The 21717-nt window shown below is 31.7% G+C and overlaps 1 protein-coding gene across 2 annotated transcripts in view; it reads right to left on the bottom strand.

Moving 5' to 3' along the window:
- LOC100745163 (trafficking kinesin-binding protein milt) overlaps positions 1-21717 on the bottom strand; it is a 102987-nt gene that overhangs the window by 65830 nt on the left and 15440 nt on the right. Inside the window, exons 3-4 of one of the 2 annotated variants that reach the window (XM_012381063.3) lie at positions 21581-21717; positions 3594-3698 (exon numbers count right to left, since the gene is read on the bottom strand). In XM_012381063.3, coding sequence (XP_012236486.1) covers positions 3594-3698; positions 21581-21717 — 242 coding nt within the window. Of the gene's footprint in view, positions 1-3593; positions 3699-9321; positions 9340-21580 lie in introns of those variants that run through there. The other variant, XM_012381065.3, reaches the window with a different exon arrangement.

Genomic DNA, 21717 nt, shown 5'->3' with positions numbered 1-21717 from the left:
GAAATTTGTACGAAAAGATACAGGCCACCCTGTATGATACTTCTCTTGTATTACATTGGAACCTGCATTAGTCGAATGTTCTATTCGAATTCGAACATTCCACTACCCAAAAATTTTTCGCTTGTGTGGCAAAGGACACTTACGTGTGTCTTCTGTAATTTCATATTACTTTCCTATTATTTTGATACGAAGGTAATGTTGTACGCGTTAATATCTCGTGTCTAATGACATCAAAGAGGAAACGTGTGGTAAGAAGCGTGGAAAGGAAAGAAGAGATACATGAGAAATTAGAAAAAGGCGTGGAAGTGGTGGAAAAGTTGCAGAAATCTACGACCTTAAAAGATTGATAATTAATGACGTGAAAAACAGAAACGTGTAATTAAAAATTACTCAGATGTTCCGACAAGTAGGAAAACATTAATCCATATGAAAAATAAATACCTATGCTGTGCTGTTTTATAGTAATTGTGGTAAATCAGCAATAAAGAAATACCAGTATCTAGATATGTATTGTGAGAAAAAGTTTCGGAATTTCGATAAATATCTTCGTCGACTGATAAGTCGAATAAGTCTTCGTGTTGAGAAAAAGAAGATCACAGTGAAAGCAGAAGACGACGCCTTCTTGTTTTAAATTGTTTATGGCGTTGGAGAGAGGAACCGTGGATGGTTTGAGACACAAACAGAATATAATTCAAAGCAGTGCAATGTATTGGCTTGAACAGAAAGTTCGTTCCGTTTTTCGTAGCGAAATGGACCTCAGTTTGAACAACAGCTATCAACCTCAATAAGATTGGTAGAAACTAGTATTGATTAATTAACAGTGTTGAGTGTAAAACAAACATTTTCCGAAGACCTTGTTTTTTGATGGCCTGCCATTGATTCAAACATAGTTCATCAAGACAATTCAAAAATTTAAGCAATAGCTTTTAATTACAAGTCAATTGATTTACCTGATATTGATGATTAATTGATAATCAACTGTTGAATGTTAAACAAACATTTTCCAATGTCTTTTTTTTTGTTGGCCTGTCATCAATTTAAACATAGTTCATCAAGACAATGTAAAAGTTTAAGCAATAGCTTTTAATTACCATTCAATTGATTACACTCGATGTTGATGATTAATTGATAATCAACTGTTGAATGTTAAACAAACATTTTCCAATGTCTTTTTTTTTGTTGGCCTGTCATCAATTTAAACATAGTTCATCAAGACAATGTAAAAGTTTAAGCAATAGCTTTTAATTACCATTCAATTGATTCAACTCGATATTGATGATTAATTGATAGTCAACTGTACAGTGTAAAACAAACATTTTCCGAAGTCCTTGTTTTTTGATGGCCTGCCATTGATTCAAACATAGTTCATCAAGACAATTCAAAAATTTAAGCAATAGCTTTTAATTACAATTTAATTAATTTAACCCGACATTGGTGATTAATTGATAGTCAACTGTACAGTGTAAAACAAACATTTTCCGAAGTCCTTGTTTTTTGATGGCCTGCCATTGATTCAAACATAGTTCATTAAGACAATTCAAAAATTTAAGCAACAGCTTTTAATTACAATTTAATTAATTTAACCCGACATTGATGATTAATTGATAGTCAACTGTTGAATATTAAATAAACATTTTTCCGATATCTTTTTTTGGTTTTGTTGGCCAGGCACCAGTTCAAACATAGTTCATCAAGAGAATGCAATAGTTCAACCAATAGCTTTTAACCACAATTTAATTAATTTACCTCGATATTGATGATTAATTGATAGTCAACTGTACAGTGTAAAACAAACATTTTCCGAAGTCCTTGTCTTTTGTTGGCCTGCCATTGATTCAGACATAGTTCATTAAGACAATGCAAGAGTTTAAGCAATAGCTTTTAACCACAATTCAATTGATTTACCCGATATTGATGATTAATTGATAGTCAACTGTTGAATATTAAATAAACATTTTTCCGATATCTTTTTTTGGTTTTGTTGGCCAGGCACCAGTTCAAACATAGTTCATCAAGAGAATGCAATAGTTCAACCAATAGCTTTTAACCAAAATTTAATTAATTTAACCCGATATTGATGATTAATTGATAGTCAATTGTACAGCGTAAAACAAACATTTTCCGATGTCTTTTTTTTCGTTGGCCTGCCATCAATTCATTAAGACAATTCAAAAGTTTAAGCAATAGCTTTTAATTACAAGTCAATTGATTTAACCCGATATTGATGGTTAATTGATAATCAACTGTTGAATATTAAACAAACATTTTCCAATGTCTTTTTTTTGTTAGCCAGGCTCCAGTTCAAACATAGTTCATCAAGACAATGTAAGAGTTTAAGCAATAGCTCTTAATTACAATTCAATTGATTACAGTCGATATTGATGATTAATTGATAATCAACTGTTGAATGTTAAACAAACATTTTCCAATGTCTTTTTTTTTGTTGGCCTGTCATCAATTTAAACATAGTTCATCAAGACAATTCAAAAGTTTAAGCAATAGCTTTTAATTACAAGTCAATTGATTTAACCCGATATTGATGATTAATTGATAATCAACTGTTGAATGTTAAACAAACATTTTCCAATGTCTTTTTTTTTGTTGGCCTGTCATCAATTTAAACATAGTTCATCAAGACAATGTAAAAGTTTAAGCAATAGCTTTTAATTACCATTCAATTGATTACACTCGATGTTGATGATTAATTGATAATCAACTGTTGAATGTTAAACGAACATTTTCCAATGTCTTTTTTTTGTTGGCCTGTCATCAATTTAAACATAGTTCATCAAGACAATTCAAAAGTTTAAGCAATAGCTTTTAATTACCATTCAATTGATTCAACTCGATATTGATGATTAATTGATAGTCAACTGTACAGTGTAAAACAAACATTTTCCAAAGCCCTTGATTTTTGATGACCTGGCACGAATTGAAACATGCTTCGTCGAGGCAACGGAAAACTATATGTGTCAAACGTCACACGACAAATATTGATACAACTCGACTGCGCCATCTACCATATTCTCGCGATTTTGCACGCTCAAATTATCACTTACTTTGGAAGACTGGAAAAACAAATTGGAACTATTCTTTTTCTCGGAAGACTAAGCGATTCGACGCCAATAGAATAGCGAAGTTATCAAAAGGATGACGAGAAGACATCGAAAATGGTAGACGTAAAAGAGAAAACACGTCCTACAGTTTAGCCATAAAAACGAGACGAACTTTCCATTGAAGCCAATATTAACAAAATTTGTTTCACCAGTAAAGAAGATGTAGAATCCACAAATGATTAAATTCATCTAATTAAATTACATTCAATTTTGATTTTAATTGAATTAATTCAATAATTTATAATAATTCAAAGGATGTATTACATTTGCTTTATACCGTGTCCTTTCTCATTTTGATGATTTTGAAATACAGAATGATAATGATAAAAACAGATTTAGTCATCTGCTGACTAAATTAGGATACTGGAGGTTCCATCGTACTTCCATTTCTCTTTATGTATTTATATTTACATTTAATATGATAAATTATATTTATGTGCAATGAATTATATTTACATATAATGTGTTCATATTTACCTTGAAATTGAGTGAGAGTATCGGCTCGCAGGCGGTATCGAGGTATCTGTTCTTCTAGCAAACTGATGATCTCAACTTCTGGCAGTTCAGCTCCACTGCATACCTCTACAATACAGTTAATTTCGTAATTATATTTTACTCTTATCACTCGATCAAATCACTTTTAACAGTCGTACTTAACATTTATATTGAACAACCAATCGAATTGTAAGAAATCCTAAAATTTTACCTCTAACTTACTGTACACCTTATTTATAGCAATTTGCTTTTCCTATCACAGACGCGCGTATCATTGGAGCGTTAAAAATCATGGCAGTGTAAGTCAAGAGATTCTGAGAATTAGAATTTAGCATTTCAAATCCTACAAACATCGTCTCCTCGTAATTAACGATGTTACAGTTTTACTTTCTTCCACGATACGTTTTCGTGCTCTGAGAACGTACGATAAATTTCTGGTAACAATGAACGTTGCACGCTATTTTACGAAGAAACCAGTGAATTCACTTACACCACTACGATCCTCAGTCATCCAATACGTTACGTGCATGTCTCTGATAAAGCTGAATAATTAATTGTCACTTAACATTTGAAACGATACAGAACAATATAGTTTAACAATTTCTACGTATCTATTATTACAAATAAAATATAGTACACGTGTTTCACGTGTAAGATTAGCTGCAAACGAAATTATTTTCTGCAGCTTCTGCAATGCACATCTGCTTGGAAGTCTCAGACGTTTTACACGTGTTTTACAATGCGTTTATGAAATCAATTGCATGGAATTTTCTCTCGAAAAGTAATTACGACAATGCAGCTGGAAAGTATGTATTTTCTATACGATCCTTTTAATTTCTCATAGCGGGATCATCGAACCGTGATACGTATGCTTACAAAGACAGGGTCTAATATGCTGATTTAATACGACAAGATCTAACAAGCTACACTTAATTGGTGTGGCATTACTCGAAAAAGTGTTCTCAAATTTGTCTCGTTATGAATTATTCCATCAGATTGTTTGAGATTATCATGCGATAAAGAAAAGAAAAAAAGGAAAAAAAAGAAAGAGAAGAAAAAAAGAAGGGAACATTATCGTGGTTAATTATCTTAATCGTCAGCAGTGAAGTTTATTAATTACTAAATTATCCAAGTTCGTTAAATTGAAAGCATATGATATATATGGTGAAAGAAATCAAATTGCGTTGTAATAGAACAATTCTCATTGTCTAACGATCACTATGAGAAACACTGATGTAATCGATTCTACTGCATACTGTCAAGCTAAATTAACTAGAAATACAAAACCACTTATACCAACACTCAATCTGATAGGCAATCATGCTTGCTGGCAATAATGCACGCATTTAATAGAGCGCACGATTTCTTCAGTGATTTTTTATTCGTATATAAAGCAACATTATTTTTCAATACGGTTTAGCAATTAGAATAGAAAGACATTTTTTAATACTGTTTCTATGAAATTTTTGCTTTTAAATTGGCATTATAATTAGATGATACGTTTGAATAATCGAACTACTCTAAATATGTATTTGTTGATAATTTGGAAGAAATGAAGTGAATTTAAGAGAAAGTTAGGTGCAGAGACTTCTAGGTAGAAAAGAAACATTTTTCTTCTATGATTTAAGTTCATGTAATTGTGATTATTTAAGTTTAGCTATGTTATATTTCTTTGTACAATATCAAACAATATCGAAGCAAATTTTTAAATTTCAAATGAATCTGAAAATTTTCGAATGTCGAATAAGCTTGAACATTTTCAAATTTCAAATAAGCTGGAACATTTTCAAATTTCGAATAAGTTTGAACATTTTCAAATTTCAAATAAGCTGGAACATTTTCAAATTTCAAATAAGCTGGAACATTTTCAAATTTCAAATAAGCTGGAACATTTTCAAATTTCAAATAAGCTGGAACATTTTCAAATTTCAAATAAGCTGGAACATTTTCAAATTTCAAATAAGCTGGAACATTTTCAAATTTCAAATAAGCTGGAACATTTTCAAATTTCAAATAAGCTGGAACATTTTCAAATTTCAAATAAGCTGGAACATTTTCAAATTTCAAATAAGCTGGAACATTTTCAAATTTCAAATAAGCTGGAACATTTTCAAATTTCAAATAAGCTGGAACATTTTCAAATTTCAAATAAGCTGGAACATTTTCAAATTTCAAATAAGCTGGAACATTTTCAAATTTCAAATAAGCTGGAACATTTTCAAATTTCAAATAAGCTGGAACATTTTCAAATTTCAAATAAGCTGGAACATTTTCAAATTTCAAATAAGCTGGAACATTTTCAAATTTCAAATAAGCTGGAACATTTTCAAATTTCAAATAAGCTGGAACATTTTCAAATTTCAAATAAGCTGGAACATTTTCAAATTTCGAATAAGTTTGAACATTTTTAAGTCTCAAGTAAGGTCGAGCGTTTTCAAGTTTCAAATAAGTTTGAACATTTTCAAATTTCAAGTAAGTTTGAGCGTTTTCAAGTTTCAAGTAAGTTTGAACATTTGCAAATTTCGAACAAGTTTGAACATTTTCAAGTTTCGAACAAGTTTGAACATGTCAAGTTTCAAGTAAGTTTGAGCATTTTCAAATTTCAAGTAAGTTTGAGCATTTTAAAATCTCAAATACGTCAAATTTCACAGATGCTTCAACATTTTCAAGTTTCAAATAAGTCTGAACATTTACAAATTTCAAGTAAGTTTGAACATTTTCAAATTTCAAGTGAGCTTGAGCGCTTTCGAGTTTCAAGTAACTTCGAGCACTTTCAAGTTTCAAGTAAGTTTGAGCGCTTTCAAATTTCAAGTGAGTTTGAGCGCTTTCAAGTTTCAAGTAAGTTTGAGCATTCTCAAATTTCAAGTAAGTTTGAGCATTTTCAAATTTTAAGTAAGCTTGAACATTTTCAACTTTCAAGCGAGTTTGAGCGTTTTCAAGTTTCAAATAAGCTGGAACATTTTCAAATATCAAGCAAGTTTGAGCACTTTCAAATTTTAAATAATCTTGAACATTTTCAAATTTCAAATAAACTGGAGCATTTTCAAATTTCAAGTAAGTGAAAATTTCTACATTTCCGATAAAGGGTGACCAAAAAATTGCAAGTTTTTAGTCTCACGATTTTGGTATGAAACATAGTGCCTAATGATGAAATGAAATTGTCAAGTTGAATTGACTATTAATTTGTCAAACATAGAAAGTTACAAACATGAAGATTCATTAACCACATCAGCTGATCATACGCTTCAACCTACAGACTTCTATATTTAAGAAATTGTTGCCAGATCTTTAGCCGATTGCTAACAACGAACTCGAACTTAGATTTTCAAAATTCACAATGACCGATTCAACATAGCGATCCAAATAATATGCCAAAAAATATCCTAACATTCATAAAACTTTCATTCAAAGAACTCTGATGTTAAAAAGTTATAAAGGGAGTTTTCAAACTTAAAGCAATATTTAATAACAATAATAATTTTAATAGTAATTACTCTAGTTATAATAATTACTTACTATTTTAATAATGATTTATTTTATTATAACGGAAAGCTTGTTTGAAACAGCTTATTTGAAAATTATACTTGTCGGTAAAGTTAAAACCAGACGAAAATTAATCGCAGAATATTACTACACACGCTAAAGTGATAACTTTCCGACTGTTGGCTATTGCAGTCACACTATACCAATTGTACGGTTCCTTGGATATGGCAATATTATGTGATTCATGTACATACCCAATGCTCATATACGTAACGTATTCATCGTCATTTCCAAGGAACAAAATCAAGAAAAATAAATAACCCTGTAGCAGGTGTTTTTTTTTAAATATATCACCCGCTATATTGAATCGGTCATATGAATTTTGTAAACCTGAGTTCAAATTCGTTGTAAGCAATCGGCAAAACCTCTGGCAATAATCTTGTTAATTACCAGACTGACATAAACGTACGTCGAAACGTATGAGCTGTCGCGTTAATGAATTTTCATATTTATCACCTGCCGTATCTCTCAGAAACGAATTGTCAGCTCAGCTTGAAAACTTGTTGCGATTGATATATCATCGTAAAGTACGATTCGACACAAAATTCTGATCCACTTTTTGAAAATTTCGATTTATTTCTTTTAACAATCGATCGAATGTGTCGTCATAAATTAGTAACATAATAATTCTCTTATCAAAATTAATAGTATGATCAAATAGGTTTTTGTATGCGTAAATATTATTTTTGTTTGCTTATTATGTTGTAATAATATATTGTACGGTTATCTGCTGGTTGGCACAACAGAGCCAGTTGTAAACGTAAAATGGATATTAAAAAAGAATGTTGTATAATTAAAAATAAAAAAGGTGTGTTATACAAGCATAGGATCATAAATGTTTTCTTACAAAGTTATAACAACAATATCGAAATTATATCTGTCTGATACTGCATGGAAACGGATGTAAATTTTGTATTTATTAGAACAACAACTTCAGTAAACATGATCAATCGATCGAACGAGAATCCAGTCACTTATAATTTTCGTATTGTTGTTGTCACTTTGTGATAAAACGTTTACGATCTTACCTTTGTATAACAGTTTTTCTTATTTTTGATCATACAATTTGGCGGGATAAAAATGAGACACCTTGTATATATTTTCATGAACATAACCTATTACCACACATTTCTACGTAAAAGAAGTTATTAATTACTTTTCATTTCCTCTAGCGAAGCTAAATGCGAGGAATTGTAAAGTTAGAATTATTCCTATTCGCAAACGTTTTTACATATTTCCAGGGATACTTTGGTATACATATTTATAAGATATTTAAGTACATATTCCAAAAAGATTGCAACGCTGGTATAAGTGTACAACTTTCTACAAGATGCTTTACTAATTGCTAATACAGACGCTATACGCATAAACATGACTTACGTTAATTAATTGTAATAAATGTCAAATTGCATTTTTTTTCAGATTTACTAATACATATACTACGATATATCAAATATGGCATCGCTTCCCATTTCTAGGCAATGTGTACAAATTTGATTGTATATGAAGAACTGATTTTAATATATACGTTACATTTATTAAATATTTCCCTCGAGGAATTAATCGTGAATACCGTCAAATGAATAAAAAAAAAACTTATTGAACTTATATTTTCAATAATTTCAGAAAAATTATATATACGTGATTTATCAATAACAGTCAATTGCAAATTTTATATATGTAAATACGTATTCTTTTATCCATCGTACTTTAAATATCAATTCAACGTCATGCCACGTAAGAGTCATACATAGTTAGAATTTTCGTATTCATTTCCTATTTGTTGAAAAGTATTTTAAGTGTTATTTCTCAAGGAAAATTATTTAAAGATACAAAATTATATAATCGAAGGGAAGCTCTTCATTTCCCGGCAAACGAAAATAAGCGTTTAAGTCGTAAAATACTCTGACTTTTGAAAACCGTATAGGTTTATGTAATGTTGCCGGTGCTGCCACCTAGTAGTGTGAACACAATACAAAGCAAAACACAAAGTCGGTCTCTGTCGATAACAAAGCTCTATTCACATTATGTACATAGATAATCGTGAACCGAACAACGAAGACATTCGAGATTTAACGAAACAAAATACGCAGCTCAGAACTGAATAAAACAATACGGTTTGAACGTAAATTAGAAAGTGGAAAGACTGCCTGGTAAAGAATCGTACCGTTTCTCCATTTGTTAAGAATGCTTTCCTTCTTTTCCAGGATTTTTTTAAGTCTCGCAGGGCCACTGGGCCGACTAGACTCAGCACTTCTTAAGTACATAATCCTTAATTCTAACTCATTTTAGACACGAACCGCTCTATCTTTCTGAACACAATCACTTCAATGCTTAATTATGTTTAGAATATTTTTTCACTCGTGTAATATTACTGTTCACTTATCCACATGTATTTATCGTCAGTGGATACGTAGCTTTAATTTCTTTTTATGTATATATTACAACCTGTTAGATATGCTTTATATTTGGCACATAAAGTGCATGACTACGTAAACACTAAATAAAAAGCTTTACAATACCGAATGAGTTTACAACCTTATTTTTCGGTATCAAGAAGTGCAAAAAGGAAGAAAATGAAGGAGAAACCGAGAAAAATGACCAACAGATGTTCGTAATGTCAATGTAATTGACTTTTCGCAGTCGATATAACGTTACGAACGTTCAAATGACATTATGCTGCATTGAAAGAGGCGATGAGCACACGTCTTTTATGTCATATCTCTAATTTATTTATACGGTAATTGTTATTTATAATTTCACAGGACACTTCTTCTAGTCAAAAAATATAACATTAAAATTTCTCACAAAATTTATGATATCACCAATAGTTAAATTTGCAACGAGTTCTTATTAAAAAGTAGAATTGGTGAAATTGAAATTCTGCAGAGTGAAGGAAACGATCAGACGGATTCGCGAGTCGAGTGAGAACTTAGTGCTCGAACAGACCGAACAAAATAGCACAAATCTATTGGCTCGTGGCCAATCTTGTTTCTTTAGGAACCCTGAATAGGTTGATCGAAAAACATCGATTTCTATAAATTTTACTCGCTATCATTATTTTTTTATTATCTCGCACCTCGCAGTAATTCCATTTTGCTAACGGTTGAATTTACCGAAATTTACCAGCTAAAATAAAAACCTCCCGAATCGGGTCGACGAATTTTTAAGCTCTAGAACCGATGACGTTCCCACGGGATAAATATAATTTTTGCAAATAACTATTCCTACAGCAACTCGTATATTTTTCATTTCGTTTCTATGTTACGAATTTTTGTAATGTTCAATTAATTTTCATTTAATTCTAATGAAGTTTACGAGCTAAATAACAGAACACTGTTCTGGGAAAATTCGATTCTGCGAATCTTTCGTAACATCTTTTCCTTGTTTTCCAACACATCTACGCGATAGATCGATCAACATAGAAAATTGTGAAAATATTCGAATCGGTCCACGTTAATTAATTTACCAGCTTGTTATCGACGGAATCTTATGAAAAGTTTAAAAATACCAAAATACATAAAATGCACGCAACATTGCAAAAACAGACAGAACATCCAAATAACATTACAACATAGCACTTCTTATACTTAAATATAAATATTAAGTATAATATTTTTATACTTAAATATACTTAAATATATACAGGAAAATGAAATATCAGCCTAGGTTCCACCATTTTAATCGTGCTCGTGAAAACATTACCTTGCATAAAGAACCGTAATCTACTTTATCGGTATTATATTCAGCATTAGACAAATGAACGCTAAAGTAGGAGAGCGTAAAATGACCGACCCTTTATAGGTCGGTTATTTTTAGAGCCACGCAACGAAGTACGTTAGTTATTTCGGCATCACCGTCAGAATCGTAAAATTATCTCGTCAGCTGATTCGAAACACCGTACACCTGCTTCAAATGCTTGGAGCACTGCTTAGGTGAATGGTCGTCATAACTTACGTCAGTGGGCGAATTTAAATGTTCCAGCTACATCGAAAACCAGAAACTACACTTATCAAGTATGGCGGATATGTGCGAAGCAAATATGTCAGTACTATCACGGCCGCGTTAAATCTAAAGCTTTGCCTGATAGAGAAAATTTCAAACGATCGATACTATTGACAATATTATTTTGAAGCAATTTATTTATTTATAGTATTTTTATTACAACTCGCAATGAAGCAAATGTGTGGAGATTTTAATTGAAATAAATAAATAAATAAAGTTGTTTTATTTCCATTGGCTGTAGCTTCTTTCTTCTCGTTGTGTTATCGGGTTGAACGGTAAGATCGTTTCGTTTTTACGGCCAACCGAAGCATATCTTGTTACCCCTACGTCTATTGTTTACCATCGACGCACGCGTTTAACCTTTCGATGACTTTTCGTTATGCTTGTGGTGATGTCGTTATTCTATTGGCGTATAATCGCTCGGTTCCCCAAAACAGACGAGTTCTAATCGTCGAGCTAGTTTTGTAACGAGCGCAATGAGTAATAGCGTGGCGTGGAAGATCGCGAGAATATGGTAGATGGGGTAGAACATCCTATTTAAGTTGCACGGATATTTGTTACGTGACGTTTGACACGTGTAGTCTTATGTTGTGAACTTATGTGGTGAACCATGTTTGAGCTGGTGCCACGCCAACGAGAAACAAATATTTGGGAAAATGTTTGTTTTCCACTCTACAGCCTACTGCTAACTGATTATGTATGATACTTGGTTACAATTAAATTAAATCGAGGTTAACAGCCATTGTTTAAGGTTAGGTTCATCTGGCTACGAGAAACGCAATGAACTTTCTGTTCAACCCAATGCGATATTTTTTGACAGCTTATTTAATAATTGATAGAATAATTGGTATTGTTTGAAATTTTCTGTAGCTTTTGTGGATTGATATTTTAGTTTAAGTGGTTTGTATCAAGTTAGCCTCCAATTTTTTACATTTTAAACTTTTTATTGTTGTTCCAAACTGCTCCACACGTTTGCTCCAAAGAAATAATCATCTGTTTCTAAAGATTACAGGAACAACGTCAAAAAAGTGAATTATTAACCAGACCATTTTTTTATAATGGAATATTTAAAAATTGCTGTAGATTGTTCTAGTTGTCCTGAACATTGTTCCAAGCTATAGTTTAAATGTCATGTTTAGATTAGACATTTCTCTCCAGTTTGACATAAATATATATAAATATATATAGAATAATATTGTATAATATACAATAAATTGCATAACATGTATTGTACAGTACAATGTACTTGTACAATATACATTATACACAGTGATATATATAATACATATTATATGTAATATTATTGCTTTGTATAGTATATATTGTACAAGTAAGAAAGTAAAATAACTAAGAACAAAATGTTCAGCATTATACAATAATTAGCAATTCACAATAAATTGTATAATATGTATTGTACAAGTAGCAAAGTAAAATAACTAAGAGAAACTAAACGTTTAGCTTCATTAATTATTTAGCTGACAGGATTATGGCACCTCATAACATATAATATGTAAGCAGCATACACAAACAGGTAGAGAAGAAGAAAAAAGGTGTAAAATTGAAGATGAAGAAGGATTTCTCAGCACAATTTTCCCTTTCCACGTAAATATACAAGACAATACAGATAAAGGACATATTGCACATTGACTGAGTAACAATAATGGTAAGTTAAGCAGCGGTTGTAGAAACTACACAAAAGCGGAAACAATTGGAGAAACAGTTTAATGTAGGCATACAGTGCACTGAATAATTAGAAACTCAATCCTATCGTTCATAATATTAAAACAAACGTTGACGAAACTATTTTGACAAAACAAATTTATATAATTTTATGTTATAATAAAAAAACAAAAACGAAAAAAGGTTCTTTTTTTCAAATCCGGTAAAAATGAAATTTTCTCTGGAAATTGTGTTTTTGATTGTGAAAGAAATATAAACTCAATATAAATTTTCTTACGTCCTCATTCGATATTTTTTTCTTATTTTTTTTTTGTTTTTACTTTATTCCTTTATTTTTGATTGCTTCTATTCATTTGTTAGGTACGTCATCCACTAACTTATATGATGTTTCGTTTTGAATAAATTTCTCGTACACGCGGATTTTATTCGTTTTTTTAAGTTCAACAATATTTTTTATAGCTACTTCTGATCGTAAACTTCTCTCGCTAGAATTCCACACAGGTTGTCGATAACGTTCAGATGAAGAATCGATGCTGGCCATGGGAATAATTCTATTCAGAAATCTCGAAGCCACTTTTTTTTTATACTCGCGGCTATACGAATAGCAGCGTCGTTTATTTCAAAAATTATTTTTTCGTTCTCTATTTCGATTATCAAAGGCAATAATTCGTCACGTAACATCTCCCGATATCCTTTAATTTACTATTTAAATTTTACTACTTACGAAAACAATTTCTCTTAACTACGACGCCCATATCCGCACACGATTTTTTCTTTTTTTTTTATTTTCAAGAAATAACGCGAAAAACATGTTTGATGCTATAATTATTCACAACACGGTATATTACATACTGTATGTGTTATATAGGGTGTCATGGAACTGGCGCACAAACCGACAGCAGGTAAAACCATATGAAAAAATAAGTCGAAGATATGGAACGACGTGTTTTCTACGAAGCTTCATTTTCGAGAAGATCCAGTTTGCAAATTTATGTATAATCAAGTATAATTGAACGTGGCTAATGGCGGATTGGACAGGAACAAATAACCGGTAGGAAGTTGTTGTACGAGCGAAAATAAGTCGAAAATGTAAAATGAAGTTTTTGCACCAGACGCTTCGTTTCCGAGGAAAATAAATCAAAAGCTTGATGGTAGACGTGCGCTAGCCCAGTTCTTAATTAAACGTGTTCATACTCTATTTTCTTCGGAATGAAGCCTTAAACGAAACCACTTCAATCCACATTTTTCACTTGTTTCCGCACGCACTCCGTGCATTTGCTTCCACGTTGATAAAATGATCCTCAAAAATTACGAATCTTGTCCTTATTTATGAAACCATTCAAATTAAACAAAGAATATGGCGAAAGTAACAATCGATATCGCGGAGATAAGATACCGAGATAACGGCAATGGCAGGAAGCACACCAGGACGTTTACCAGGACTATATATAGTAATAGAGAATGATATTTAGTAATATAGGTGCGAGGAGAGACAGAGATCTCGTAATTCGAAACTTGCATTTAAAATACACGGGTAACCTGATAGGTTTTCAGACTCATTTTTCTCGGAAACGAAACGTTGAACGAAAAAATGTTATTCTCCTTTCTCGACTTATTTTTTATTATTTCTCCACCTAGAATCACCACCCGACCGCTCGTACCATACTTTCGGAGACACTCTGTATATTATCACGTATTTCTCCATAAGACTGACACAAAAAACAAAACTAAACAGCAACATGTACACGAATACTATATATTAGTATAATTACAAACACAATTACACACCACATGCAACACACACTATACGAAATTTGTATTATATTTTATTATATATCATTATATACTTGTATTATATAATTTGTATACCGGTTGCGTATTAGTAACGAGTAGAAAGAGAGTAGAATGAGATCTCATTCATTCTCATTGATGTAGCTAAAGACTAATATCAAATAAATGATCGTTAAAAAAGAAAAAAAATAGAAAAAGTCTAAAAGAAAGATGAAAAAATAATATTCTATATTTCTTTCCTATTTTTTCGCAAGGGATCGTTCCTCACCGTTCGTTTGACGTACATATATACGTATATATAGTTAAATGTAGGTACAATAGCAAATGAAAGGAAGCTTAAAATTGATACACTATGGATTTTAGTAACTTTTGTTACCGAACATTTCCTGCCATATCGATAACGATCATCTACTCTGCAGTATACGTACGCTGTACTTGTTTGTTGCTCTTATTAGTCGACTGCGGATGTTTACGCGTCTTTGTGGGAAATTTAAGATCCCAAAATTCTCGGGAGTGCGTATAATATATAAGAACATACGCGATATTTAAAACGACACCTACTGTGATATTCGATAGACGAAACAAATTTCCATTTTGTTTTTTTAATAATCCCGATAAAAACGTGAAATTGCATAAATATGCACAGACTGCTAGTTACATATAAATTCATCTCGCAAAATTACCATGTCGTTTTATGCTTTTTATTTTCTAAACTTTCTTTTGCCCACCACATGATAAATATATAAATAATATTATAAAAATATCACAAAAACATTTTTATCGATCGATCAATGGTATTTAAAAGTTGCAAACGTTTATCGTTACCGATAACAGGTAACCGTGAATTTACAACAGTAAATTAATTTCGTATCGATTGATTTCGAATTGGCTACGGTTATTTCAATCGAATTATTTTCCTATTTTATTGATTTAGAAGATGAATTTCTCACTTAGTTGCAATGGCTTTACCGATTTTCTATAGGAATATCCTACAGGAAACAGGAAGCTTCGCAAATCTCGTTTATTCTTCTTAAACGAGGAAAATTATTCGTTTATGCTAGTTTGATGTCGAAATGCCTCTATGGAACGATGACTATAACGAAGAAGTGGTAGACGATGACAACGGCAACAATGATGATGATGATGATGATGATGATGACGATGATGATGAGGATAATGATGATGGTGATGATGATGATAATGATGATGATGATCGTAACGATAATGATGATGATAATGACCGAGAGAAGTAATCATCATTTGCCGGCGGTGAATGTCGTTTGCCATGGAGGTTCGCAGACCACCATAAAATACTCGTTCTCGAGAACAGAGGGGATAGTTGCTTCTTTGAGTTCAAGAAGATTAGAGCACTTCTTTCATGCATGAATCGCACCCGAGAACTCCTCATCGAACGTGGAAACTTCGTCTGCTCGGATCAATTCAGTGATTGTATCAGAGTGCTGAAAGTGTTTACGCGGGAAACGATCGCGAAGGATCTGTCGGAAAACTAATTGTCGCACCCATGACATTCGCTTCCGCGAATTCTAACTTATTCTGTGACTTGTGAACATTGCGTCATTCGTAAAGTTGCATCTGTACTGTTCGTAATTGAGAACGCAGGTAAGTGGTTGACACACGCGTCGCTAACCGGATTTCCATTACCCAGGATATTAGGTGCTAATGACTAATTTCCATGAGAAATCCGTTTGTATACTGTACGATGTCACGCGTGCTTTACGTGAATTATCGTGCAAATTTGGTCCGCCAGTTTTCATTCGTATTCGGCATTCGAATCGTGTATTACGTAGTAGCATTTCCGGTAACTATAGGACAAGCCATAGCGTTCAGACGGTAGAAGATTAATTTTTTCTTCATAGAAAATTAATTTTAACCGAGGAAGAAAAATTTCGTTAGCAAAGATCGAATGATTTCGAGTAATGCGTCATGTGGTACGTGTTTCTTTTCCGAAAGCAGAGATGTTTGAAAGATTTCAAGGTCATGTATCTTGTTCCTTTTTTTTTTTCTTGGATGAAGCTATATATTTTACTGTACACCGTTTGATACGTTTGTCATTTCCTACAAAAATGTATTCAGGTACCGAAAAATGGCTAGTTTAAGAAATATTGTAATGAAACTTTGCATATGAGGAACAAGGAGAAACGCAAAGTAGAATGCTTGTGTTTTCGCTTTCTTTATCTTGCGAAGTAGCTTCATATTTCTTGAGAAATAAAAAATGCATCGAATGGTCCATAAAAAATTAGCGAGTTTCCGTTAAAAAAATGAGCGTAATGGAACTTTGCAAATTTTTTCTCAAACTTTTTTTGGTACGAAGTTATAGTTACACTGTTTCTGTATGCCAGAAACACCTTGTATACAGTACGTTCTGTGTAACCGGGAACGTTCAAATATTCGGAAAAATACGAAAAGATGTTCGGAACAAAAGCTGTATGGTATCGAGGCAGACACACTTAACCGGTGACATTGAAATATAACATTAAAATAAAATATTGACATTTGAGTATAATATTGAAATTAAAAAATAATATTGACAGTAAAATTTTTCATTCAAAAATCATCATTTTTGTTACATATTCTTATAGCTGACTTACAGACGTTTTCAAAACACTGGACACTCGTGTCGTTTGCATCACCCGTTAGCGAGATATGAATTTTAAAATTCGATGTGCCGCCGGCATTAACGTTACCGACGCGCACCACGCGGCGCATAAAGACGTTTCTCGTAACGCTGCTACTGGCACGGTATTACCGAAACACAAGATTGTGATTTTCTAACGTGTCCAAAGTAGTCGATCAATTCTCAGACTCGGTTACTTTATGTAATTGCTCGTATCGAATTTCTCATATGTTGAGTTTAAAAGATTATTTGTTTCCAGAGTTTAATTGTTTATCTTGCAATGTTTCGAAAACATCTGGGTGTCGGCTACGAGAATACGTAGTAAAACATGGGGTATCCGTTTACGAATTTTAATGTCGCGTTTACACAACGTTTCAAGGTCGTTGCATGATATGTGACCCTCGATGTTATATAAGTTTTGTCCGAAACATTTTTCGTATCACTAGAATTTTTCCAGATACTTGAGGATCTCCGATTAAACGGAACACAGTGTATACATAGAACACCACCGTAGGTGGTGTGTGTTCTATGTAGCGTATTATTCGGTATCCGAATTGATACGCACTATGAATACATTTATATCATAAAACGCGTTGCCAGATTAGAATTCGAAGCGTGTACAGTTACATAATATTCGGATACAGCAGTATCTCTGTATTTTGTTGCTTTGTATAACAGAGGACGATTTAAGTACCTAGTCACTTATTCTTCCAAAAATGTGAATCATTTATTGTAGGTTGAAAATCAGACAATATAATTGTCATAAGACAAATCTTAAAAGTTATGGTATAAGAGTTAATATTTTTAATTAAAGAAATATTTAATACGAATAACCATTGCAAATGATAAAGGTTTGTTGGATAACCGGCAATAATTATCGATCGCGGGAATTTAATTTTAGTTACCGATAACCATTGTCGATAACCTGAATTGTATTTTGGTTACCGATAACCATTATCGATAACGAAAAATATTTTTCGTTACCATCAAGCAGTACCCACGATAAAAATTTTGTTTAGTTACATTCGACTATTGTCAATTGCTATTAATATTACCGATAATTAGTACATATTCATTGACAAAATAAAAAAGACATACATTTTAAAGCTTAAACATATTCTATTAAAAAAAAAAAAACACGATATAAAAATATACGAAACAAGGAATACGATAAAAGACATTGTAGTACAATATTTTTATTAACACTTGTATTAATATATTAATTAGTAAGTAATGTTAATAACAACTGACAATAGTCAAATTTTGATCGTAGACATTGATTGGTGATAATTAAAAAAAAATTCAGTTCATTTATATTGGTCACTAACAATCAAAATCAAATTTTCGTCATCAATTATGTTTACTGGTAGCCAAAAGAAATTCCATCATGAATTATCATTCATAATAATTATTCCTAATCAGAAAAATAAAAAATTAATATTTTTTGTTCATTTAATTGTTTTGTCGAGATTTGTCGATAACCGATTTCCGTTCAAATAGAAATTGATTTTTGCTCGGACATTTCTCCAAAAAATATTTAAAATGGCTGTTATTTTGGATCCCTGTTGAAAATACGTGAACAAGAAGTTGTTCATACAATAATGTTTAATTGTACAATTGTTGAATACTGATAGATTCGAGGGAGCATAATATCATAGTATCAGATATTATTTTTAAATGGAATTATTTAACGTTAACAAATTGGGAGAGTAATATTAATATCCACAAATTAATACCAATAAATCTGAATTGTTTAATATAAAATACGAATAGATTATTAATAAAAAAGTTATAGGTGATTTTTTCGTATAAGTAGATAATTTTTTTTTATATAAATAATGAAATAATTTGCAAAATATATCTTTAGTAAAAAATTGTCTTTACTTCACGTCACACTAATATCAGGACACTTGTTTAGGTTCTACGATTTGGCAATTCTTAAAAATGGTTCGATCTGCGAAATAGATTTATTTTGTGTAATTATTTTGCATAATTAAGGGTAGCAAAAATTAACATCAATACACCAAGATTTAGATCAAATTTAACGTGTCAGGAAAACGAAAGAATGCCAAATTGCATTGCCACTGCATGACGCAGAGGTTTTGATAGAAGACAGCTTGCAATTTATTATGGAGAAAAGGATAAAAGCTTGGTGAAACTGCACAATTGTTAGTACTAGCCGTGGCAGATATTATTAAAAATATGTACAAAGATGACCGTATCGAATTTAAGAAACAATGGGGACCTCTTTTTTGTTAAAAATTTGTTGCACAATTAAACGTTATTACTAATTGAACAATTGACTATCTAAGAAATCGTTTACGTATTTTCAAGCCAAAGTTGTATAGAATAACGATTGAATTACTCCATAAATTATACAATAATACAATTATGCAAAATAACTACAATTCGTAATTGCAATTAAAATGCAATTACAAAATACAATTGAATAATGTAATTAAAAGATATAAACACAAGACTGAGTCACTTATGAAATAAATAATAAATTGGGTTACTACAATTTAATATTATTTATATATATGTGCATGTAGTTGTTCAGAATGTCCACCTTGACAACATATTTCAAGGTCATTGAAATCAGCGAGGTATACCGTTTTCTGTATAATTATTTAATTAGTAACAGAGCTACGTATTTATTGTTCCAAATTATCTACTTAATTTCCTGAACACATATCAGGTAAAAGAATATCTTTTTTTAACTTATATCCTGATTAATTCAGGCAATAAAGATTAAAATTTAAAACCAGTAGATCTGTCGATGAATTGTGTAAATTTTAATATAAAATTTTAAAGAAATAATTAAATTGTATTATTTGTTGACTTTAGAAAAAAATGGCAAGTATTGCTCGCATATCATTACTTTTTCATTAATTTATATATTTTACTAACGTTCACGTGTTATTGATGTACTAATGCACTATATTAAAGCGTCCGAGTATTTATGAGCGTTAGTATATATGTAAGTACAGTAGCTCACAAAAGTATTTAAATGCTTGCAGAAACTTGTTACAAGTATACTTTTACGAATATATTTTGTGTGTTAACACGATTATTCCCAAATTGTAATATTTAACATTTGAAACTTGAATCTGAAAGTATATATTATATAGATGTTACAATATATCTACTGGAAGCATATATGTATTTCTATATGAACAGACGACAGCATCCCTTATATTAATAAGTCACCATATTTAATGCCATCATCTTTAGCAATAACTATGTATGTTTAAGACCACTGCTGTATACTAACTTTCTACTATTAATAAATGTATGCTTGCAGTAAATGTTTTGTAACTTCTATATACATTTCCAGATTCGTTTTAGATTTTACCAATGTGCGATAATTATCGGACTTAGAGATGGAAGGATGCATAGAATGCATCACATGCTATGCAAAACAATATGTATGTGCTTATAAAAACATAAATTGGCATAAATTCCCCAATTCTCTAGTAATTATAGGTGGTATTCTGAATTCAAGATCGTCTCAAGGTCATAGTATAGCAGGTCATTCAATTCATCTTGATGCCAACTACTACTCAAAACATATGATGCCATTAAACGAAGTCCAGGTAATCTTAACTTTTCATTGAAAGAAATTTTTTAGAAATTCTTGATACCCAAATGTGCCGACTAAAAACTACCTTTTGTTTCAAACATGTTCCTGGCTTACTATCGAAAATGCCCAAAAAATGGTGGTTCATCTTGCAGGGTACATAGCAGTTTAAATGAATTGAAAAAGGTGTGTGCGCGTGCGTGCGTGCGCGCGCGCATGTGTATTAGTAACAAGTTTCAATTCATTTAATAATAATAAAAAGAAGTTGGTTACCTAATTCCTTCTAGCAAAAAGCAACATTATGTACTTACTACAACAGCTACTCGCATTGATCATAGCGCATTATTGATAATGATTGTGTAAAAAGAAAAAGAAGATATCGTTGAAACAATAGTTTCTTAAGATCGTTAATACGTGAGCGTCGATAAAAGAACATAGAAACAGCGGAACTACGCGGATTCAATGTTTATCGATAAACGATCATCCGATAAAGAATTATTAAAGTTATGAAAAATGAGGGAAAAGAAAAAGACAAAAAAAAATGGAGATAGCGAAGATAAGTATGTACAGTCGGTCACAAAAGTGTCCCTACATCCTTTAAAACAAACCAAACAGACCAAACGATTTTAGTCTTTTGAAGAAGTTAGAAGGATTAGCTCTTACTAGACGACGTGTAAAGAAAATTTGGAGAAAAATGCAATTGGTTAGAATTGCGAGGAGAATTTGCTCACTCACCAGTGATGGTTTCGACATCCTTGGTTATCGGTGGAGGAGGAGTAAGAGGGCCTGATATTCTGTTCCTTGGTGACCGAAGAGCCTGTAGGGCGGCCCTTGCTGTAGGCGAGACTTTCGATCGAATCGAAGTCTCGGGC

The sequence above is a fragment of the Bombus impatiens genome, unplaced genomic scaffold (genome assembly GCF_000188095.3).
Source record: "Bombus impatiens unplaced genomic scaffold, BIMP_2.2 scf_0121, whole genome shotgun sequence".
Lineage (NCBI taxonomy): Eukaryota > Metazoa > Arthropoda > Insecta > Hymenoptera > Apidae > Bombus > Bombus impatiens.
Note: the sequence above shows the minus strand (reverse complement) of the source record. Positions and strands in the feature narration are given on the sequence as shown.